Consider the following 25,938-nt stretch of genomic DNA (forward strand, 5'->3'; position numbering starts at 1 on the left):
TTTCACATATTATGATTCTTAAGATCCCCTTTTCTATCTGGGCTAGTTTAACATCACAGACAGTGAAGGTTGAAGCTTGTCAGCAGATCTAATCGGAGTGATTTGAGATGCAAGATGTGATCAAAACAGGAAGTATTTTATTCAGCTATTCCAAGACCTCCTGCTGCTGTGCTCTCCAGCTTCCTGTCAGTCTGTGCTCTCTTCTTTGTTTAGCCCAAATTAAAAGAAGTAGTGGTCACAGCCCGAAGAGTCCCAAACAAGAGAATTCAATTTAAAGCTCAGTTCTTGTTAGCAAAGAGCTAGCTTCTTGAGTTCCCTAAATTTTTGCCTTAAGTGTAGCGAATTACTCAGAGGCATGCCTATGTGTGGCTGCTCTGTGCTCGTTCTCCTGATAATTCAGCCTGTTTTAGTTCACATTATGTATTTGTATCAAAGCACCTGTCAGAACATTCGCAGAGATGAAGAGATTAAAAGAACCCTCTGGACATTTCTTGTCATCAAGCATTTCTCAAGAAATAGCTTTTCTGAGATACTTTTTTATGCCTTGTTAAACATCTGCCAACAGGTTATTCAATATTTCAAATTCAAGAGCTTGGTTTGCATCTGTATTTGTTTGCTGGCCAATTCCTGCTTTGCTTTGTTCTTTGTTCTAGTTTTTGGTGCAAAATATTAGGAAATATTATTTTCCTTTATGCTGGGAACAGCTGAAGCGCAGTGTGAGTTTTGGCTGTCCTTTACTGCAGGATTATAGCCTCCTTAACCTTTTAGCTGCATTCTCCATCATTCTCTCTCATGTGTCCTTCCCAAGCTGTTCCTTAACCTCTGCACCGGGAGACAGATTGAGAGACGGAGACAGACAAACTGACAAGGACGCAGACAGACAGGCAGAAAGAAAGAAAGAAAGAAAGAAAGAAAGAAAGAAAGAAAGAAAGAAAGAAAAGAAAGAAAAAAACTGAGGCAAGAAACAAATTCAGGCAGAGAGAGAAAGAGAGAAATGGCCACCTGAGGATTAGAGACTGAATATAACTGCTCTGAATTGTCAAGGCTGCAACATTTCACATTTCACTAAGTCTCTTTCCACATCCTGACCTTTCTGATATTTAACTCGAAGGCCCATCTATTGTCAGTGAACCTTTTTTCAGCAAAAGGAAAGGCAGTTAACATTCAGCCCTTCCACAACGTACAGAGTGAATTGTGGATTCAGTCACAAAGTCTCTGGAGTCTGAGGGCACTCTGTATTTATATGTGTTGGAGCTTGTGAGTTCATGCTTGTGTGCACACTTTGGCTTATCCATGCAAAACCATATAGCTAATTAATAGAAAGCCTTCTGTTTGAAATTTCATCCTGTTGAAATCTTACATTTCAATCCCCTTTATGCACCAAGTAAGCCCATCTAACGTGGCTTCAGCGTAACCGATTTGATAAATTGTTTCTATTTTGCCTGTCAAAGGAACATAAATAATAGGCGTTATTCAAGATCCCACCTGTTTTGCTGCAATGCAAATACTGACACCTGAAGGCCAGCTCTGCAACAACAAAAAAAAACACCCTTCTCTTCCACTGTGGCATAATTTTGAAAGATTCAGGGTCAAATATAGGCTTGAGTCATATTCAGATGTCAAACGTTTTCAGTTTATATTGTAATTGCTGTATTTGACGCACACAGGCTCCCCGACGACAAAATTCAAAGTGCCAAAGCTTCCCTGTTGACACCTGCCATCTAATCCACACTTGTCTAAAGCTTTCACTCAATAAACCCATTGTTTAACCGCGTCAATAACACAGCGTCTGCAAGAATAATTTTCATTGCTGTTTACGTGCCTAAATGTATTTTTTTCCCCTTTTAGATTCCTGAACACCTTACATAATATTGTCAGCAAAAATATTGTGATAGATAGTTAGATCAGTGAGATGAGAGACGTGATTTCTGAGAGCTCTGTGCCATTTAATTCCTCCACAAGGAAATTGATTTAGTGCTGCTATTGAATTTGTTCTTCTAAAATAAAGACAAAGGCTGCTTTCACACAGAAATTAGCACCAGTTTGAAATCATCCTTTCAAATAATTATGGAATTTCAGAAATTGATCCTGTTTTAATGTGGCTTAAAAGCTATTAATTGTAGGGGGAGAACGGTACACTTATTCATACCAAATGTCACGGTACTGACGTCAGAGTCCAGTGTGCACAGGCAGATGAAAAATATGTCAGTCAGAGACTTCTACTGCACTCGTGAGGAAGAGGGTGCCCTTCTTTTTTGAATTACTTTTTTGCTACAACTGAAAAGAAGTAGAGGAAGATATTATCTAAAGCACTCTACGCCAAAGGAAAGCAAGAATGGTGAGCTTAGATGAAACACACAGGAGCCCGGTGACCTGCCTGATTGTTTCAAATCAACAGTGTGGAAAAGTCTCACTTTGATGTAAGGTAGCAGTGGCGAGTGAGCGGTTCATGTATGGAAAGTGTGCTTTGGTGTCAAATAAACACTGTTAAACATGTCACTACTTTGCTATGAGCAGCACATTAGCACTGACCTAGGTGTGAGTGTTCTATATTTTATTGTGTATTTCACATTGGAAAATGTTTGGTTCTGCATTAATTTTGATTTTACATTACATTCTGGCCAAAATAACTAAAACAAAAAGCCCTTTTTGAACTTATTTGTTAACATAGGAGAAACATGTTTACAGTTGATCAAACCTTCTGTTTGGCATGTGGCCTGTTGGACACTGTTTGACATTAGATAAAGAAGACAACATGACATTTTATTTTTTAATTTTATAACAAGTTACCAATTGACACATTCCACTTTGCAGTACATGGCCTACTACTTTAGAGCCTTGTCCAAAAGCAAAGGTAGATGTTTTTTCTGGCATCTATTTTTTTCCTTGTTGTACCAAACCATGATTTATGTGTACTGTTACACCCCTAATTATTTACCACTATCAAAGTGCTGCATTGGTGAACTGTCAAGATGATCCTATAAAACCTGCATATGATATGTATTTGTTGTTCTGTGAAAAATTGATGGTGGATGCCACCAGAGTAAAATTAAATTAAACTGGTCTGAAAAACATCAAATAATTTTTTACTGTAACTGAAACAGCATACGTATGAAAATGTCTAGCTGATTCTTATGATACAATTGTATAAACTAAATGTAGGAAATGAGGCAATACACTTATGTATTTAGGTTAATAACTCATTAAATGTACTCATTGACATAATTCTTTATAAGAAGGAATATTAACATTTCATAAGGCTGAATTCAAGATTCAGGCTACATTTTGTTGACAAATCAATAAAAATATAAAAGTATGTTTCTTTATACCACAACTTAAATCATAAGAAAATGTCAAAAACTCAAGTTTTGCCGTGTTTCTTTAAAAACGTTTTACAGAAGCACAGGAAAACTTGAGTTGTTGGTGTCAACCCCATTTATAAAACACTTGAGAATATAAACAAGAGTTAAACTGAAATATCTGTGTGTTTGCTTGAAGTTAAGCTTTCTGGTTCAGAGGACAAAAGCTTTTTAAGAGAATAGTTTTTAAATGCAGTAAAAAGGCATTTTTTTACAAGACAGATGTTTACTGGTGCATAATAAAACAAGTATATTTAAATAGTTTGGGGCCATTTGTTTTTTCTTTTTTGCAAATAAGCATCCAAATGTGTTTTTCTTTTTAGATAAATAGATGATAGATAGAAATGGAGAAAGCAGCTTACAGGTGACAAATGTATAAAAAAACAGTTTTTCCACAAATAGTGCTATATTTGAAACCATTTTACAATTTACTAGAATGTTTTCCATTATGCTGAAGAAAAAACTTCAGATTTGTTGCCTTAAAGTTGAGGAGATATTTTAAGAACACTTCTCATGGCTTTTGGCTTAGTGATTCTTAAACCATGATTCTAAAATCATTGTTTTATTACATCAGCCAGTGAATTTAAAGAAGGTCTGCTTTACAGCAGGCTTATATCTTTTCCCATAACCGATGCAAATTGAAAGCTCTCTGCCTCACAGGAGCGTCTATGCATCGCATTTCACTCATCAAACAAAAGTGACGCGTTTAAGCTTTAAGTTATCACAGTCATGTGCTTGTATTTTCAGCAAAAGCTCATATTGCATCACATATTCTGAAAACTGCATTATTCATGATTATGTAGAACTGATGAACAGACCAAACAAGGTCATTGTACTTACTGAGGAATTTAAAAAAATCAAAAGGCTTTTTTCACTTCAGAGAAGAAATGTACTGAGTAAATGTCATGACTCTCTGCCTTTTACATTATGCATTGCAGTATATCACACCTATAGTATCAATTAACAAGAAGGCAGAAGACGAGCAAAGGAGAGGAGGAGTAGAACAAATCAGAAGTGAGCAGATGGATTCATAAATGCATCAAGATAAAACATTAGCAAACATAAAACATGCATATGGTGCTTGATACATTCAAGATTGACAGTAGATAAAACAGAAGATGGCAACACTCAAAATGTTTATTACAGAACAGCTCAGTGGGTATGCTTTGTGCTTTATAAGGTGTTGTTTAAAGGTGGTGTTTAAAAAAAGAGCAAAGCACTGAGACAGAAAACTCTTGTCAGTGGTGATTTAAATTATTCCTCTGAACAGTCTAATTTGTGGTTATTTGGGTCTTCCCTACTGATCATGAATCCTGAGGCAATTAAATGTCTTAAAGAATAAGTTAATAATCTGCTTTAGTGTGGTAACAGAGAAAAGATTTTATGTCAAACACTGACAGAGACCAGAGTTTCCCTGGAAAAAAAATGTTGTTAATTATCTTTTAATTGATGCTAGCAGCAATGACTTTTTTTCTTCAGAAAAGGGTGAAAGCCCCTTCTGCTAATGCTACATTAGTCCAAGAAGACATTGCTTCTACTCGTCATAATGAATGGATAATTAAATTTCAATAAACCTGTTTTGATTTTATTGATTCATATTCATAGTGGCCTAGAGACTGCGCCAGAGGAAAAGTCGAAAGTCGTCAACAGCTTTATGATCTACTGTATTGAGCACTGTTCAGGAGGAAAATCTGACCTGACAGGGTGCTGGACAAAAACGTTAAAATAACAAATTCTTTTATAGTTATGTCAGAATATGATAGACTGTTGGATAAATCAACGAACCGGTCAACTTGCTAACCTGTATTCTGAGGACTTTAGGCAGCAAAGAAGTAAATAAAATTTATTACCAGTTTAAAATAACTCTGTAAATGTTGGTAAAATAAAGAACATTATATCTGAGTATTGTATGCATAACCCAAAGCTGTAGATTTTATACCATTTAAAACACTAGTTTAGATTTTTTGAAATGGTGTTGTATGGAATTATTTTAAACTAATAATATCTTACCTGTTGTATATAGATGTTTGAATGACCTTATTTTGAAGAAAGAATGTTTTATTCTGATCTGGCCAGAATGAAGAGCTAAGGGCTAGTTGAAGCAGGGCCATAACTAAAGTAACAAGCTGCTGTCCTACAGTACCTCCAGTCTTAAAAAGTTTATCATTTATGAAAATCCTTTTTTAAAAAAACCTTTCCAGCTTAGTCAGATTCAAATTACACTGCAGTTCCAGCAGAAATATTAAGATATTCCTGGCAGAAATGCCTCAGGCTGCACCTGAATTACATGTACTATAGATGCTGCTGCTATGTGCATTTGCCAAAGAATTCTATGAAAAGAATCATGTAATTCAAAGCTGACAGCGGTGTAAAGGTTTATAAGAAGCATTTGCTTGAACCACTTCATTTTTTTTTTTCAGATTGGAGTAGTTTTAGGGCAGCAGCAATCCACTTTGGTCTTGGCAGCTCTTGGACTAGCCATTAGCTTGTCAAAATTGAACTTTGCCAAACTGAGGTTTTTCAAAGGGCTATCTACAACTGGTAAGATATTTGTTGTTCATCACCTTCTCCCAGAACCCCACTTCAAAAGAGCTGAACTATCTATTGAAACATGCTACACCAGTACAACATTGTACAGTTATCCATGCCAGTAAGACTAAAATGAGTAACCCTGCTCATCACCAGTACAATGAATACAATTTTGCAAAGCAGTTACTCAGACCCTCGAACTTCACGCCACCCCAATATCAACAGAATTTTCTCCGATCAAACCCACCCAGACAAACAGCTTAAGAATGGTTCAAAAAGCTAAACAGGAGTCAAGACAAAAGTTTCAAACTTCACAGACAGGAAGCTGTTGGCATCTGTATGAATGAAACAATGAGACGTCACAACCCAGAGAGTCTAAACGTTCTAATAACACTCTACCATTACCAGGTGCTCCAGAACACCTCATGAGGCTTTTTGTCCAAGTCTTGACTGGTCAGAGCTGTTTTTGAAGGAAAAAGGGAGCACATCCATTCAACATTTAGTAAATAATAATAATGTTGTGTCTGATCAGTGTATTACTTATTAGTTAGGGCAAAGAGACACTGCACATATCACTGAATAGGCTATACATGATAGACACCAAATGACAAGATCTATTCAGATGACTGGAATTTATGGGGAATTTGCAGCCTCACTTGAACATTTACGTGTGGTTTCACACACATTTTATGCACATTTTTTATTTTTAATTTTCTGATTGTCAGTAATGTTCTTTGCTGGCAAATTAAATTTATTTACCTTTTTATTGTGTCTTTAGTTGGACAAGTTTAATGCACTGTAAGGTGCATATTAAAAAGAAAAGTCTTAAAAAGTCTTACTGGAGTACAAAAATAACTAAATTCTCCAAAGACAAATTTATAGTCCGAATTACATGCATTAGCAGGCCATTTCTTTGCAACAATCCTCAAGCACTAAAATTAGATGGGTTTTTTTTTCCTTTCTTTTCCAAGTAAGAGCTTTTCTGAAAATGTCAGCGATGTATGACTCTGCCTCTAATTTGATGCAATAACCGATGAGTTTTGTTGAAGTGTATTTCTGGAAACCATGTTTTCTTTTAGTTTTCAAATTTGTTTACTATAACAATAATTTATGTTTCTGCCACTGGTAACTGTTCTGTGTAGAAAACTGAAATGTTGCCAGGGAATGTATTTAAATGAACATTGTTTTTATTCACATGTGGTTTTAATTACTGCTCTCATTGAAATGCCTCTCTGCCCATCTGTTTGTGCCAAGCGTGCTATTTTGAATTCTCTCTGTACGTCTTTATGTCTCTTCCTGCTTCAATAACAGGGGCCCATGCAAAAAAACACGGCGAGGATTTATCGGAGAATGACGGTGATGAAGATGAAGGTATTTTCCACGGTGAACAAAGATGGTGCATGATTTCCTTTGAGAAAAAAATGTCACTGTTTTATAATCCTTTATGGATTTCTTTTTCCTGTTTTTCTTTTTCTTTCTTTTTTTCTTTTTTTTTTTTTTGAAAATGCAATCATCAGACACCCATGTCTCATCACAATCTTTAGAGTAGCAAGAGTGCATGTGAGTGAATGTAATGGCTCTTGTTCCTGAGGATTTAATTTGGCGGATGAAGAGAGTTTTTGACTTGAGAGTCAGACAAGATCTGATAGTTATTGAGATAACCAAACCCAAGGTTGATTCATGTTAATGTCTTCCATAGTGAGTGAAGCAGCTGTCATTAAAAAGACAGGGACAGTGGTCAAAAGTCTACTTTTTAAGGTGCGGACAAGGTCTGTGTTGGTGGCAATAACACTAGAGGGGAAAGGGAGGCAGCAGTGTAATATCACCAGCTCTGCCTGCACATTCAGATGAGGATCGGCAGTTCAGGAGTGATACTGAAGAGGATTAGAGATGAGAGGTGTAGAAAATGGGAAGTTGCTGCTCAGCAATCGCATTGTTCACTTCCATATTTATCTTGGGATATTCCTGGCTCAGGGTGGATCTCTGCCGAGATTAGAATGAGAGACGGTTCTTGTGCTGCTACAGAAACAGCTTAAGTCTCTGAATCTAAATCAAACCCTTGATGTAGCCCCACCCTCGTCTTCCTCCGCCACTGTAGGGCAGGTGATGAAAGCAACATGCAAGGCTTTAAGGTAAAGCTCTCAATTTACGCTCCATTTGTTATAGACAGATTAGATTTTTTTTTCATCTCATACACCATTTAACATATTGTCTGAGGCAAAGCTGTTCTTTTGCACGTTTGAGGTAGCTACACTTTTCATTTGTTAGGCAAACTGAAGCGCCAGTATCTTTTCAGAAAGAACCTTAAGTATACTAGAAATCCAAGTGGTCCTCTTCAGATATTCAAGAGTTTATCAGGAAGCTCGTTCCTTGTAGCCAGTGGGCCCTCCTCTCAAAAAAAAGCCTCACGCTGGTCTTGATCACAGAACAGGAAGCGTTGCCATGGCACCACTTTGACACACAGGTGCTTCTCCATTCATGCCCAGGGCAAGCTGCTGCAAATGCAGCCAAACTGTCTTGATTTTCCTGACCCAACTGTGTGTTTATATGCGTGATCGTGCAGGTTTGTCTTCCTTGCTTCGAGTGAGCTCACATGCGTCAGGATGTAGCCCCCTAAGTCTGTTTAAAATTGCTGACAAGTGCCGATCCCCCCTTTTGCCTGCCAAGTCTTCCCATGCGTGCACGCACACAGTGGCTTGTTCTCCGAGCTGTTGTGCTAGACTTGCCTCGCTGAAATCCTGACAAGTCTATTCTTTACGGAGCGCGACTAATGCTATTTACAGAGCATCACCTAAGACACACAGTACAGTCGCAGCAGCATCCTCGCCACAGCACTGTAACTAATGCGTGTGTGACAGAATTGGCTGTCAATCGCTAAACATGTTCCAGAAGATTTTTATTGTTCCAGGGATTGTGTTGAACTATTACAGTGTGAGGTTTGATACCCGTCCCTTACCCCATTATTTCCCCTACAGAGAAGTGTTTTCTCAGTGAACAAAAACACAGTATTTCCTCACCGAAGGATGCCACACAATCCGCAAGGTCCTTACAAGCTATCTCAGCAACCATTGCTCACTTTTATTGTGGATAATAGCAGTCTCCTGGCCTGTAGTAATTTTACTGCATGCATTACCAATGAAAAACAATACATTTGTATTCATGTTAAAGGACAAGTAGATTCAGAACTCCCACTCTTTCTCTTTCCGGCTGACGCATCTCTTATCCACATACTCTCATTTATATGAGAGAGCCACTGTCTTGTCTGGTTTCTGTGTGTGACCCCCTCCATCTCCCGGTCTGTTCAGCCCAGCAAACTGTCTAACTTGGCAGTCTGTCTATCCTGGGCTAATTTGCTCCCTTCATGCAGTATATTGGAACTGCCATCCTCCTTGTTATAACCCTCTGGACACATTCTTCAAACTCTAATCCTAATTAAAGGCCTAGCATTCCTTGAAGAAATGCTTATCGCCCTCTGCCTTTCATGCTGGAGTTTTAAACTGAACTTGTCTTGTGCTGAGAAGGGGTGGAGTTGTAGATTTTCTGGTCCAACCTTGTAAATGGCGTTATGCAAAATCTCATTTGATATTGTGAGATTTCACAAGATGTGTTAGCACTCAGAGAATGTGTTAAAAATGATGCTTAGCAACTATCATATTAGAATTAGCTCAATATCTGTGAAATTGACTGAGTTATGGCCATTTTTCTGTTGATTGAACTCCATTAGCTGTCCGACATCTTAAATTGGATTGGCTTAAATTGGGTTTATGAGTTGTACATGTACATCCAAAGATTACTTCCTAAGAGTTTTGCTAAATTCAGTGGTCCATGAGGTTTTTTTTTTATGATTATAAATATTGGAACAATTAGGGGTTCTATCATTGCTAAAGAAATGCAACAAATATAATGTCAGATTTATTTAAAAATTAACAACTGAAAGATGTGAAGTAGCCAATAAAAACATTTAACTCTGACAAAAGACAAGAAAAAGGAATTCTATAGGAAGTAATGGACTTTTTATTATGTATGTGTCTAAACGTCCCTGAGAGTAAACGCCTTTGTCTTTCTATGTATAACTTCCTATTTGAGCAGCAGCCAAGCCCCTGCCACCTCAAAGTGCATTCAAATGCACCACCAAGCTCCCTCCAGCAACACAAGCGTGTGGACCAAGTTGCCTTGATTTACAACAGCCCCACAATCAGGACTCAATTTTACTGAGGCTGTTATTGCACTGTAAAATGGAGTGCAAGCTTTCAATCACCTACCTGCTGCTGTTAGATAAAGGTGGGTATGTAAATAGAGGAAGGGAGTCCATGTAGGGAGCTAAATCTCCAGAGCGGAACACAGCTGTGATGTTGAGGTACTGTACCCGCACCGATAGGCAGCGAGAGGCAACCATCCCCTCTTCAGCTGGAGACAGGTCTCACACCGCTGCTGCCCGAGTGCACTTCCACTGATGAAAAATAGATCTGTGAGCTCGTCTGCCATTTTGGCACTTTGAGACTTTAAGAAATGCTTTAGTCTAGTGTGATTGCACATTTGCACACACTTGTTCACATCCACAATGGCTGCTTTCGAGCTCTGAAAAAGGCACACACAGACAGATACCCCCATCCTCTGAGACACTCTCCGTCGTTACTGTGCCAGAGAGCAGAGCTGAGCCCCACCTGCCTGGGTATTACCATTAATTCCATTGCACAGTCCTGGCTGGATCCCCATCCAGCAAAGCCCTCAGCTAAGGCAGACTGGAGAGTGGTAAATTGACAGTGGGGGCAATTTACACACCGTTCTCTCTGTTCTGCCACTATTCTATTCTCTCTGATGTGGCAGGGATGAGAAATCATGCCCCTTGAAGCCCATTTATTCAGAGATCTTTGGAATGCTGTGGCTCTGCTTCTTTCCAAGATAAGCATTTCTGCTAATGGCTGATCCACAAGCCATCATTTTAGCCATTTCAAAGGATGCCAGGCTCTTACTGTCATCTATTTTTTCCCTTATTTTGCCCTTTACTTTTGAGTGGCGCAAAATAATGGAGATGGCAAAAATGTAAAATGCTTGCTTTTTAACAAATGGGGGAATGGGATGTAGAATTGGTGCACACATCAGAAAATTTGGGACTGTATGGAAAATGTCAGTTTAAAAAAAGTCTCAGGTTTACTTCCACTTTTATTTAATAACCTGGCAGACATTACAGACCCAAAACATTTCATGCTTTTAAACTGAATGACCTCAGTTTGGAGAAATAGGGTTTAATTCTGACTAAAATGATAAGCTAACAGCTAGTTTGAACGAGTACCAGACCAAAGTGGATTGCCACCATCTATATCATCATTAATTTTGCTTTACTCTGTTATTCCCATAGAAATATTAGAATACTCCGACTAAAAGGGACCCAGTCTGCAGCAGTAGTGCCACAGCTAGATACTGCCACTATTTGTGCTTGCAAATATTCATAGAATTCTGTGTAAATAAGCATGAAATGCAAAACTGACAGCAAAGGTAGACATCTTTAAGACTAGTGTTTTTTTAGGATGGCATCAACCTACTTTGGTCTTGACCTCTCTTGGATTAGCCATTAGCTCATCAATTCAGTCCAAATTAAACTCTGTTTCTCCGAGTTGAGGTCATTCAAAGAGCCATCTTCCCGAGGTAAAATAATATTTGTTCATAAGCTTTCCACGAAATCACACTTCAAAAAATTGAAAGAATTGCTTTAAAGCGTAGGTCACTCTTTGTCTCAGCGTTTGTCATTAAGGTGTGCAACACTTTGAGATGCTGTTGTTTTCTTTTAAAAATTCTCCCCACAGTCAGTTTTTGGTGACAGGTCAGGGCTGTATAAAACAGAGTGCAGTGCATGTACCCTTTCAGTCCGCAGCCATGACCCTGTAATGTGTGCAAAATGTGGCTTTGCATTGTCTTGTTGGAGAATGTATGGGCATCTCTAGAAAATATGTCACTTGAAGCCAGCATATGTTTCTTTTAAATGTCAGTGCAGTTTTCTGCATTCCTGCTGAAATCACAGAAGTGTAAATGACCTTTGCCAAGGACACTGATACAACACCCTGCCATCACAGTCCTTGCTTTTTGGATTTCATGCTGATAACAGTTTAAATGGTCCATTTTTACTGTGTGATGATCCAACAAAGAGTAAGAGAAAATAAGTCATCATCAAATTCTTGAATTTATTTTGTCTGAAAAAAAAGACTTGGTTTCTAAAGTGCCTCTTCCTTGTCACACTATGCCACCATTTGGCTGACTTCTTTGTGCTGTAATGTCTTTTTTGGTGTACTCTTTTGTAGTTGTGGTTTTGTGGCTTGGCCAGCAGGTTTCATTGAACATCTAAAGGATGTCTTCTCTTTCACTTGGGTGGTAAACTGTTTTCCTTGAGTCTCAGGAATGACAGCACATATACTACCTTTTCCTCTCATCCAGATCTAAGCCAGATATAGCCTGTCTAATAGCCTTGTTAACTTCTCAGTGTTGCCTTTCTAATTTAACTCAGACATTGTCTTGCCACATCTCTCTATTCTTTCTGTTTTGATGCATTTACAGAGTTTGTCTGCTCTTCTACCAACATTATATTTAACACACAAACACAGCAGCCAGAGAGCAAGAAGTCACCTTTCCTAAAGGTTATTCTTCTCATTACGTTTACTGTAGTGATGTCAGTATTCATAGCGGTGCATGTCCTCATGCACATTTCCTTTCTGTATTGTCGTCCCAATCCTACAATCAGACTTTCTTTATATGCAGGCACATATGATATGCCTTAGTTCTCAGAAATGTCAGGTTTTAAGGAGAACTCTGTGAAGTCTGATATACTCTAGCTGTAGGCGCTCTTTTTTTTCTGCCCATCACTTCTGATGATGTGCAGACTTTGAAACTCCTATGGCTTAAAGGTTCAGTATTCAAACTTCTAAGCATAAAACAGCAAATAATTAAGTAGTGTTTAAAAAGGAACAGTAGAACAGCTGTGAAATGCAGCTGTTCTTATCAATGAACAAATAGACATTTCTTCTTCGTGTGTTTTTTATGTTGTTGGAGGCCATTCCTTTCCTTTGAAGCCTTTGCTGCCCCTACGTACATAAAACACAAAATAAGAGACCTACTGTACCAAATTGTTAAAAAGATGGCAGAATGAAAAGTGGAGCAGCTGGAGGCTCAGATCTTCCTTTACTGAAGACATCACCTTCTTTGCAAAAAGGCCTCAAATATAGAAAAGGACAAAGTAAGGGTCAACAATTGTCTGGGGTGTACCAAGATGGAATAGGGCTTCAAATGGGTTTGTTCTCTGGATTTTGGTTTGAAATGCTTGCACTTTTGTAACTTGATGGCCATAAGTACTGTTACATTCGTACTTCATTATTGTTGAATAATTTTCCTTTTGTTGTCTGTTACAGACAATTGTTTCACTTACAAGTCTTCAGCATTTTCCTTTCTTTTCTACTTATATTGTGGAAACACTTTACAGTTCACTGATGCTATAACAGCAAATAAGCCAACCTCTTTAGGCGCCATTAGTGTCAACTATTTTATACTTAAACCCTGTTATCAGCTGCCAGTACACTGTAGCTCTCCTCTTAAGTACTATAGCCTAAAACCCCGTATTAAAGTTTTCTTTTTATTGTGAACCTGACAATCCTCTAAGAATTCAACTCTATTTCAAGGTAAGTGCTCAGTTGTTTTGAATGAATTTTGTTGTGTAGCAACGGTTGTATACTAGCTAATTTTTGCTCCTCTTATCATTGTGACTAAAAGTCCCAATATGGCATTCAATTCATGTGTTTTCAAGCATTTTTCCCTGAAAAACCTCGTCACACAGTGCTGAGTGATTTAGGTTTATATAAATCAATCAGTACACAGATATTCAGTTATACTCAGAGTAGTAGCAGAGTTATTTGTTGGTTAAGGATCTGCTGTGATTTTACAGCCTGTTTTGTGAGAACCATCCTAGATTTACCATACAGTCCTTAAATGTGAACATAGCTTGTAATGGACTTGTCAGGAATGAACCGTGAAGCGTGGCCTGACAAGAGCCCTACTGTAGGGTACGTGTCACGTCTTACCACATCAGGACATTGTCACCCTTTCCCTCCCACCCCAGCCCTCATTGATAGCCACTGACAGCCACCGTGTTTCCCCAAGTGTTGACACAGTGAATGCCACGACACTTATCTCCACTCAGCTTTGTCCCATCCCACTCCTCCGCCGTGTCAAGGCCGGTTCTGGGGCTCTCAGCGTCAGATATATGACTGACTGCTTCCACCGCAGAGAGCAGCTGTAAGGGCAAAAAGGTGGAGGTAAAAGTGAGGAGAGAAAATAAGATAGCAGAGGAAGGGAAGGAGTGCTTCGAGGTCTCCCAGCATGGTTTCTTGTGCAGTAGCAACAGTTAGAGGCTCAGCATCGGCTTGAGTTATGCCTCCCACTGACACCTCAATCAGTCCAGAGGCACCTTTGAAAGGTTGTGCCCCTTAGTCCTTTCTAAAATTCACACCTTGTGATGTATTTGTAGGTCTTACTGTCCCTGCTGTCCAAATGGAGGTCTGTTGGTTTATTTATGCATTGGTGCAATTTTAAAGGAAATTTTCCTACTGTGGTGTGATTATCTGCTGCTGGCAGAATATCTTCTGGGAGTGGATGAATGTGTGTCACAGAAAGGCTGCATGATCTCACTTATCTGGTTGAAAGAAATGTGGAAAAGAAACATGTTAATGTACACATTTTTATGTTCAGCCCCTTTTTTTTTGCACATGTGTTTTCTACATTTTCATGATTCACATTTCTTTTTGTTTTGCCGCAAAATTATTCAATGTTCTGCATGTGGTTTTTATTGAAACCATATCAATGTGTGTAATAATAGATGTATCTCTGTTTCTCTTTGACTACAGCTCTCTGGTGAATCCTGATGCTATAAATATGTGTTGATATGATGATGTGTTTGCCCCCAAGAAGTAGTGAATTAGGAAGTGTTTGTATTATTTATTTATTTTGAGGAGGCAACTTAAGTCACCTGTTGCACCAAATTAGGCCATTCACAGAAATCAAGAAAAGACAGAGATCAATTGTTAACATGAGCTCCTCCTCTCATTGCCTTTAAGCTTTGCCAGAAGAAGATGTATCCGGAAAAGATTCTTGATTTTTTTTATTTATTTTTTCCTCTGTGAACCAAAAATCCATCTGCGATCTGTTGCATCTGTTGCATACACACCTTCCTGTGACAACAGAATCAGTGTCAGTGAGAACTGTATATCATATCTGTGTTGACACCTTCCACATCAGGCCAACTCAATAAATAGATTAGAACAAGTGGAGCTTCAATGCTTTGTATTGCTTATCCAAAAGGGATTTAACTGTTGTCATGGCGACACAATGTGAATCAACAAAAGAGGTGACTGATAACATTGACATGACTAATCTCTTCTTTTTTTTTCTTATTTGTGTCCCCCTGTTTCTTCTCCCTCTCTGCCATCCTTTCTTTTTGTATCTGTGGCCCCATAGGTTTGAATAGCTTTGTGGCCCCTCCCCCACCCCCACTTCTTCCTCCCTCCCTCCTCTCTGACTGTACTTTTCATGCTTTCTCACCCTCTGCATCTCTCCCCCTCCTCTTCCCCCTCCCTCCTTGTCTTCCTCCTGTCTGAGATAAGTGTGTGTCTAGAGAAGTTGTCAGCTATAAATCACATTTCACTGTGTAGCCTTCTCAGATACCAGCAAGATAAAGGAACCCATAAATAAGTCCACATCATACACAAGTTATTGCTTTGCTTTTAATCCTAACAGAGCCGTGAATAACCAGAGGAATAATAATAATAATAAAGTGTGGGGGTTAAAGCGGAAGAAGACTCCAGCCTGAGTCCTGATATGGAGGTTGTAGAAAACAATGTATTTCTGCAGAAACCACATAAAGCATTTTTTTTAGTTGTCCTCTGTGCTAAGCATGCTAATACGGAGGGCTGCATGATCACCAAGAGTGCCTGAAAATCGATGAAGCCTGTTCTGTGCAGGATGTTGTTATTAGCTGTTCTTGAGAATTTTGAATTTTGGCTCTCAGTCACCATAGCAACCAGAATACAATGCCACCCTTTTAAATCTGACTCATTGCTTTCTTTGCTTTTTGTGCTCTTTTTTTCCTTTTTTCCCCTCCTTCCTATCTTTATGTCTCTTACTACTCACTCTTTGTCCTCCTATACCCCATCTCATTCTCACCACTTGGCAAAAAGGGGGGTGGGGGGGTGGACAGAGATGTAGGGAAAGGCAGGAGAGAAACAGAGAAAGAGAGACAGGGGAGAGTCTGTGAGTCAAAGCGATACAAAGTGGAAAAGGGGAAGGGTGAGGTGAGAAGCTACACAGAGAGTGTGTGTGTGTGTGAGGGGGGGGGGAGTGAAAATGAGAGAGAGTTTCTTGTCTTGTCCCCCAGCTCGAGCTCGCCAGTCAGTAATTCAGTCTATCCCTCAGACAGAGGCTTTTTTCTTCCCTCTGCCGCTGGATGTGCTTTATCTGGCTGGAGAGTCGCCCCAGCTGGGTATCAAACCCTGCTTCGGGAGTAAAATAAACAACAATTTTTTTTATTTTTATTTTTTTTACCAAAATTGAAACAGACCCTTAACTGCCAGTAATTTTTTTTCCAGAGTAGAACTGTGCAAATAAATTGCTGCAGCACGACTGGCCTGTGTAAAAAACAGGAGGCATGAGGTAGCGTTGTGTAATTAGCTAGTGCGTTTTCCCCCCATCACTGTCAAGCCAGATTAGCCTCCTCCTTGTTTAGAAGATGTGTCAGAGTACCTCTCTCTTTATTCTTCCTAATGGCTTTGTGCATGTCTATATTAGGAAGTGGCTCTGCTCCCTGGAAGGCAACGCGCAACCAGATCCAAACCTAATATTGTGGTGTGCATGACATAAATGACCAGCCACATTTTTTTAGCTAAGATGGCCAATTACTGTAATAGAGTTTAACTCGAGTGGACGCTAATTTGTTTCTCATAGAGCAGATATGATCGAATATTACATCCATTTCCATTAGTAGGCCGGCAGGCTGTGTGTGATTCCAGCTGGTATCTGGGAGGGGGATTGTCTGTTTGTGGCCTCCGTGTTCTGTAACTGCTGCTTTCTATCTGAGCTGACCCTTGATCAGAGTGGGTGGACGACAATGTGAATGTGTTAATGATGGCCGCTCTTGCAGACATACGAGACACCGGGGCCAAGCCTGTGATGGTCTACATCCACGGAGGGTCCTACATGGAGGGGACAGGCAACATGATCGACGGGAGCGTCCTGGCCAGCTATGGGAACGTCATCGTTATCACTCTCAACTATCGCGTTGGAGTCCTCGGTAAGCACATTTTCCTCTTATTTTTTTCTCCTCATCTCCCCTATCAAGGACAATTTTCTGGGGCATCTTTATAGGGCACCTAGGTGTAATGAGCACTGCTGATTGCCACATGCGCTCTAAATGAGGCAGAGTGGAAAAACACAAGCAGGACTGTGGAAAATTGACTTTTTTTTTCCTTTTTTTTATTTGTCCTTGTTGATGTGATGCACATGCAGTCCGTGAGTGCTCATGTTTCACCATCAAAGTAATTGAGTCTGCTGAATGTGGGTTTGTTGTGGTGTTTGGGATTTGGAATAAATGAAGAAATTATTGTAATGAAGTTGAAAAATGATGAGATGGGCGTGATGCTAGAGAGATGAAGGGAAGGAGTTGGGGTTGGTTGCAGACTGACTCACACAACTGAATCCTCTTTTTGTTGGACACAACATGGAGTTTGTGAACAGCCCAAGCTTTGAACCTCCATCAGTCATTGGGTTGAATTCCCTCCACACATGTATTTTTCAAATTAGAGTGGACAAATGACAAATAATTTCAGAAGAAAATGAAGCATTCTTGTTAATTTTCATGAGAAATTGCTTTACATTTTATCCAACTTGTTGCCAGCTGGTAAAATATTATAAAAGATGGCTGGTGTTATCATAACTTCCTTAACTGTGAATGAATCTCGTAAAAATACCAAGTTTTTCAAATTCACCCAGACTTCTCTGTGCTATCCTGGGCTCCCAGCTCCAAAGTCAAATTATTTCCAGTTGAAGAACTATTTTTAAGATTCCTGTCAAGTTGTTTAAAGACGAGGTTTTGATGTCATATAAGTTATGCCATGATTAAAACGTGATGTGAACAGCATGACTGAGCACATTTTTGCCATGAAAAAAAACAGTGAGCCAGTACCAGCTGAAACAGAAAAGAATATAGCTAGTGTATCATACATGAAAAACAAACAAACAAAAAAAAACTAGTGTTGATATTTTGAATGCTTGAACTTATCAAAGCTCATGGTCATTGACAAGGTTTTTTTCTACCATTTCCAATACACTATTAAATATTTACTTGTGCAGTCAAGCCTAAAAGTCAAGAGTGTTTGGGCATATGTAAGTAAATTGGTTATGTGAGCCAGTGGCAAACTTGCTGTTGATCAATACAGAATAATTACTGCTTCTTGCCACAAAAGACAGTGTGTGTGTTTGTGTGTGTCTATCTGTTAGCCTAATATCGCATGAACTAGTGGACAGATTTGATTGAAACTCACAGAAAGAAACCATTTGATGCACATCTACAATTGATTGACTTTTGAAGTCAACCTGATTCAAAATGGCTGCCACAGCTGATCAACCTTAGCTAACATAAATGTGGCTATAACTCATTTTATGAACAGATGTTAAGCTAAATGCTGGTGTGGTAGTAGCTTATCGATATCCCCAACACATACTTTCAGCTGGTGATATGATATTTTTGTTTAAAAATTTGGCATGCAAGAGGGCAGGCAATATGCATTTCCTCAAGAAATAGTAATTTTTAAATTTTCATTGGTAATGAGTCAATCTTTAGGTCTACAAAATCCCAAAATGGTGATGATCACATTACAACTGTTAACAAATCAAATTAATATGTAACTGTATGGCAGCATTGTTCATATTTTTTAAATGTTTAAAAGGTTATAGAGGACTCAGAGAGTAATACTCCCATTCAAAAGGTGGTACCAAACACTTAAATTGCAAAGAAAACTGCAAGTCAGACCACAGAGGAAGAAAAACGACAAGACAAATGCTATTGGTTAACCCTTATCGAACAAAAAGGCTGTAGTTGTATGCTTCCTTGTAACACTAGCCTAATCAAAAAGTATTTTGCCTGTGTATGCTATTCTATTTATGTTAACACTGTCAGTCTGTGTGTATAGGTTCTAACAAGACTGAGTCAGGTCCTCTGAATGGGTTCTTCTTAGTGGAAGTGTTTCGTCTTTTATCCAAAAGACTTCAAAAGACCTGCTTCAGTCTGAGAGACTGCAAGCAGGTCTAGAGAACCTGACAAAACCTTGCTATATTTTTCACTCTTATATAATTATAGAGGTTTAGTCTTTGTCTCTTTCTGTGTTGCAGTGATTTCATAAGAAGAAACTTTTCAAAAGTTTTGGAACCCTATTTATTTATAAAGTCTTGTTTTTAGCAAATAACTTGGTATTTTTACGTTTAACCCTCTCAGGCTTAAATTAAGTTTTAATAACAGGAAAAATCAGATATGTTGTTGCAACACCTGCCTTGAGAGGGTTAACTGTATCATATCACCTATAGTTGCACAGGTCTCCATAGGTCACTTATGTAAAGCGTTGCCAATAGGATCAGTGTTGAACTAGCAGTAAAGTACAAATTAACTTTTGCCAGCACTTGTACATATGAAATGGTGTCTAAAAGAAAATGTATTCAGTGTAATAATGAAGATAATAAACTGACTTGTCAAGGTTATTATCAGTGCAACAGTGTCTAACATTACCTAGCAAGGCCATTTTAAACTAGTCTGCTTGAGTATCAGGAAAAAAAAAACCTTGTGTGTGTTTGGCTGTGCAATGAACATGATTATGCACCATTATTTACAAAGGCTGGTTGCTGTATGGGCTGAAAATGAACTACAGTTCCCAAGTGCATCATAATGAAGATGTGTAACCCAGAAGGACAATGTAGCTCATTCGTATGTGATTAAATGGACAACAAAGGAGATCTGTGGCCCACAAGAATAAGCCATACTAATGGCTATTTTCACTTGGGTTTGGGGACGCCCAAAAGGTCATTGAAGAGGTGCAAGATAAATAATAAATGCACACACAATTAAACAACCTGTAACAAGTTGTCACAATGAGGTGGGATTCTTTAAAGATACCATTAAGCAGTCACAAACTCTTAAAGGTATAGTTCACATCTTGGGGAAGTGGGGTTCTATGGTAAGTTTATAAACAACCAATATCGTACGTGTTGTAAATATTTCTTTGAGTGTTTTCAGTTTGAAGAAATAATTTAATTCTGATCAGACTGATGAGCTAATGACTAGTCTGAACAGAGACGAGATCGAAGAGGATAGCTGTCATCATAAAACAACCCCATTCTCAAAAATAAAATGTTTCCGTAACAGTTTATGTTTTAAACCTTTACATCATCATTAATTTTGAATTACACAATTATTTACGTACAGTTCTGTTTTGTTTTGTTCTTTTGCAAAAATAGCAGCACCAAATTCTAGCTGTAGCACTTGTGGTGCAGCTTGGAGTACTTCTAGACTGAATATGATAATATCTCTGCTGAAATTACAGTGTATTGTAACAGAAAACATGCATTTCCTCATTCAACATGATGGCAAGTGCTCAGCTACAATACAAGTTCTATGGAATAGGACAGGAATTCAATTCCTTTTTCTCCAATGTGAGGTTGTTTGAAGAGCTGTTTGCAACAGGTAAGATATTATTTTTTCATAACAGTTTCATAGAACCATATTCCAAGACATCTGAACTATCCCTTTATGATTGTTTGCAGGATGAATTTGTTGGTGGTTTATGTTTTCACAAGATTTGTTTACGACATTAAAAAAATACCAAATATTTCCAGCTTCATTGTTAAAAGAGTGGTCTGCCTTAGCTTTCTGCTCAGGGAGCTCCACACGTCAGGAGCAGGAGGGTGACTGAGAAGAGCTCCTTTATCCTCCAGGACATTGAGATGATGGCTGTGGGTGAATCACAGAGGCACAGCTCCATTCATCCTGAGACTCTCTTTTTGATGGAGATGAGAGCGCTACGGCCTATCGATTTTGTCATCAGGATTGCTCGCCTTGAATACGCTGTGCTTTCCTCTGTCATTTTTGTGGAGTATCCTTTTGAGCGTTGTAATCAGCCTTCAGGGTGGGAAGGTAGTCAGGCTGAGCATGCTGCCTCCTGCTCCTCCTGCCGCCGGTTTAAAGCCGAGCGCATAAGCCTAATACAGATTCATGACCATATTTCTTTCATGGCACTTCAATTATGAGTCAGATGTTTCCTCTCTCGCCGCCACGTTTCACCAAATGTCATCCTACAAGCACGCACACCCGCCGACGAACGCCACATACAAACCACTCACGCACACTAGTGCTCACATCATCAAACACACTACGGGCACAGTCGGTGAGATGAAGCAAAAACAAGCCACGCACCAACATGCACACACTCTCGCACACACACAAATGCACTTCACAAAGCGGCTCTTGTGGTGAGCTCCCCAGCAGCCATTCTGACCAATAAGCAGAGAAGAAGTGATGCATGTAGTTGAGTGATAATGTCCATCGCTGTAGCCTGGTCTGATAACCTCCCCATGGTACGGCTTTAAAGTGTTATTACAGAAACACTCATAGAAACCAAATAAAACCAAAGCCACGGAGAAATCAGACCATGATGGGCCAATTAACACTAAGCTGTGTGAAGATATTCAGTCATAAACTGCAACAACATGAAAAATCGGAAATTTATGTGTTTGTTTTTATAATTTTTTTTTTTTTTACTTTTTGTTTGCATTTTTTATATGGATCCCTGCAGTTTCAGAATTAATCTTTCCCAAACAGAAGAGGCTCGGTTAAGTGTTTGCCACTGAAAGCTTCACACGCTTAATATCAGGTCAAACAACATCCAGACGAATGAAAATCCCCCAGTTTTACTTCCCAATATTTCATGTCTGTGGAGTCCACACAGGGAAAAGTGGCTTTATGCAGAAATAAATAGATAAATAGATTGTTATTATTATTAATAATAATAATACATACAAGCATATTTAATTAGGCTGCTCAAAGGAATGAGAGAATAAAGGCGGCAAAGAGAAGTAGGAAAGATAATGAGTTTAAAGTAAGAGAAGACAAGTCATCAGCATCTGCACTTTCTGACATTATTATAGCTCTCCCAGCATCCCCCTGGCAATCTGAATTTCTCATTAATAATGCAGTAAACACCTTTGAAATACACACAACATTCTGAATATTTAAAACATCTCACTGAAACAATAGGTCTAAACTATTAGGGAAGCATTCCAAAACATATTTTTATTTCCAGTCTTTTATGAAGACATTAAGATCTGTGCCTGTGTGTGTTTGTTGTTAACAAAACATCTCACGAACCAATCCAATTAAATTTTCCCAAAGCAACAATTGCATGGACATCTATAGCTGATTAACTTTTGGAGTCAACCTGATTAAAGATGGCCACCACAGCCAACTGGCCTTCAAAACACAAAAATGGCTTTAATTTAGTCTGTTTTAAAGATATTAAGGTAAAATTGGGTGTGATAGTACCTGAGAGTCATCCCAAACACATATTTGAAGCCCCAACAGATTGTATTAGATCTCTGTGTAAAACATTAGCACTAACTGTTGCAGTTATCCTTTTTTGTCTGGTAGCAAAATATCTAATGGACCACTTTATAGATTTCAATAAAACTCAGAAATTATTCACTGGATATAAATTTACAGTTGAATAACTTTTAGATTTAATTTAATTCCACAGCTAATGAACCTAAAAAATGGCTAAAACTTACTCAATTTTAGAGATACTGTGCTAAAATTCAGTGTGGTAGTAGCTAATAGTCATTCCCATCACACAGTCTGGGCGCTAAAAAATTGCACAAGATTTTGTGAAATTGAATGTGATCTCACAATAATGTTATTTTCAAAGTTTGACCAGGATGGTTATGATTCTGTATTTTTCATGATAAGATCATCTTTATTTCAAGGTGGCAGGTCATATGTATTCCTTCAAGAAATGCTAGAGCATTTTTTAAAAAAAAGGTTTAACATGTAGAGAAAAAAAACACTATCAACATATTCTCTTTACTTAAACAACACCAAAACGTACAAATAATGATTGTTGGACTTATCTTCAATCATGTTAGTTTTGCCTTGTTATTTGTGTGGCGATGCAGTTCCCATATTTGCAGGACTAGCCAGTCAAAAGCAGCAAAATTATTGCAAGATATCTCTCAGTGTCTTATGAAATATAGATTTAACATTTGTTTGGTGTTTTTCACAGGGCAGGCCACAGTGGATTGTATCTATATTTCAGAGTGGGTTTATAGGAAGGCAACCACAGTGAAACACGTACAAATATAGCAGGAGAGAAAAGTCGAGGTTCAGGTGAAATGCTGCAGAGGGAAGAGGTGAACAGATTCTATCCAGAGACTCTGATGTGTTGAATCACTCGTTCTCCTGTTCCAATTAAATAGAAGTCTTCGAAGTTCCCAGTGTGGATCTATCCCCCACACACACACGCACACGCCACACCCACCCCCTGCAGCTCTGAGTCATACGCTGCTGTATTGTAATTATTGCTTCAAAGGATGGACCACAATTTCCCGAGGCCCCGTTTGCAAACTTTCATATTCCAACCTGTTAGGATGAATGAGAATTCATTTCAGATCTTATCTTTAATTAGTTATTGACCCATCGCAGTATGATTAGCACCAGATGAATTATCGAGTGAAGAGTTTTTACTCCTTTCAGGCTGTCCTGTTACGACTCGTATCACAGCGCTCGGGTCAGGGGGGCCCAAGGAGCGGGGTTTGTTTACCAAGGACAAACAGTGTTTGGATTTCTTCTCATTGATCTGTGTGTGAGAAGGAGAGAGAGAAAGCCTGCGTTGCGTGTGTGTTCACGTGCACAAGTTGAGTTTTCGCACGTGCCTAGTTGCTGCTCTTTTCTAATGATGTGTAATGAGTCCCAGTCAGAGGGGAGTATCTTGTATCACTGCTCTTTACAAATATAATTACTCACTGGCTCTCCAGAGCATGTCAATTTCTCAGTCCATCGGGGGACTGGGGGTGGGGGTTGAAGCGGTGGGTGGGATATGGGGGGGACTTAATTAGTAGTTTCCAAAAAAAAAAAGAAATTAACAAAGGCCGCCTCACTTGCCAAAACCTCAAGGTGAGGCTCTTCGTCTTAGCTGAGTGCGCCGCAAAGGAGAGCGGTCAAGTACAGTGTGTTCTGGCGGAGAGTTTCCACCTCTGACAGGGTTTTATTTATGACCTTTGATGTTTATCTTCCATATCTCGCTCATCACAGCCTTTTTATGGCTCAGGCCATCACCGCTCTGGACTGCCACCGCAGTCCAGTCGACTTACCCAGCTCCCTCAAAAGAATAGTTTTTTTAGACTGGATGGGTAGAAGTGAAAGCAGCATCCTCATCACTAAGACACCACTGCAGGTGATTTTGCACTGACTTGTTGAATTCCCAGTTTTATTTATTTTGTGCACGGAGGGTGATTCTGCCTTTCTTAGATATGTCCCTTTTTTAAGATTGTTGGTAATTCAGCCAGGGATTTGGGGAGCACAGGATATTTGCGGCTGTACGTGAACAATAATGTAGAGCAAAATGTAGTCTACCCCCCAAGTTTGTATAGTTGTTTTTGCTGCAGAATGACAGCTTAGCTCCACTGAGAGTTGAGCAGCGCACAGTGTGCTTCTGGCCTCCTGACCCAAACACTGTACTCTGCTGGATGTTGGTTAAGTACTACTGTAAGATGTGCTTGCTTGTGCTTTAATAGCACCAGGCCTGTTTTTCTCCTTCAGTAAAGAACTTGCCATGCAGCCGAAATGGTTTTTTTAAGTGTTCTAATATATTAGCCTAATGGGTCATTACTGCAGTAATATGGAAGCTTTTTAATATTTTAGTAAGCTCATTTTATAAGCTGTTGGGTCATTTAATTTTGTGTACACTGATAAACCGCTACATTAAAACGAACAACACAACCTGACTTGTTGTTGCAGTGACACATGACCAGAACTCAGGCTTTTTGTTACATTCCTTATAGACTAAGCTGTTTCCATATTTTTAACATTAAAGAGGCCGATGCAAACACCCTTATTACTATTCTGTTCGTGTCTTCTTTTTATTATTCCATAACATACCGCAATTTCCATCACAATTTTTGATTTGCTACTCCTCCAATTATCAAGAATATCTGTAGAAAAATTGTATCAAATCGTGCAGTTTGATCAGGACTGGTAGCAATAAATTGTATGGTGAAGACAGAATACCTAAAAAAAAAAAAAAAAAAAAAAAAAAAATCACCACTAGCCCACTTTGCTTCTGCACAGAATAAGCTCTGACTTTTCCAACTAAAAAATGAAAATGAAAGTTCTTTTTAACTTGTGATATCTCCTACATAAAACATTGCAGACACGTAAAAATCAACATAAGGCATGACCAGACACTTCTGCCACTTACAGTTCTGGGATTTTTTTTTTTCAAAATGGCTTATAGTTTTCACACAGTGACTGTGTCTGCATTTCTGTCTGTCTCTCACTAATCCTGAGGTCAGAGAATGAGACACAGGTGCAGTTACCATAGTGACCACATTTTTTTTTTTTTTTAATCTTGGTTCTCTTTACACCTCTTATACAGTTTATACATCAAAACTTAGGCACTTAAGCTTAAGTCATTACAAAAGTATGTCCAAAATTATAGAAGAAAACTGATGCAGTGGCGGCTGGTGGTGATATTTGCAGGCCGGGCTAACAGATATATCATTAAATACTGCAATTTGGATTTCAACAACAGAAAATTTTAAATAAAGAAAACCTGGTATAAATTGACATTATGTCCTTTTTCAGTGCAAAGACAACTTAAAAACAAACCACCACCAAAAACCAAGCTTACACAGAGCCTCTACTTCATTCCCCTCCAATAAGGGTTTCCACAATAATGCCTACTTAGCCCAACTAGCCCACTTATAC

At 38.8% G+C, this 25,938-nt stretch overlaps 1 protein-coding gene across 2 annotated transcripts in view; it reads left to right on the forward strand.

The window, feature by feature from the left end:
• nlgn3a (neuroligin 3a) overlaps positions 1-25,938 on the forward strand; it is a 155,750-nt gene that overhangs the window by 44,072 nt on the left and 85,740 nt on the right. Inside the window, exons 4-5 of one of the 2 annotated variants that reach the window (XM_017426661.2) lie at positions 7,200-7,259; positions 17,062-17,211. In XM_017426661.2, the coding sequence (XP_017282150.1) occupies positions 7,200-7,259; positions 17,062-17,211 (210 nt within the window). The remainder of the gene's footprint in view (positions 1-7,199; positions 7,260-17,061; positions 17,212-25,938) is intronic. The other variant, XM_017426662.2, reaches the window with a different exon arrangement.

The sequence above is a fragment of the Kryptolebias marmoratus genome, linkage group LG9 (genome assembly GCF_001649575.2).
Source record: "Kryptolebias marmoratus isolate JLee-2015 linkage group LG9, ASM164957v2, whole genome shotgun sequence".
NCBI classification, from domain to species: domain Eukaryota; kingdom Metazoa; phylum Chordata; class Actinopteri; order Cyprinodontiformes; family Rivulidae; genus Kryptolebias; species Kryptolebias marmoratus.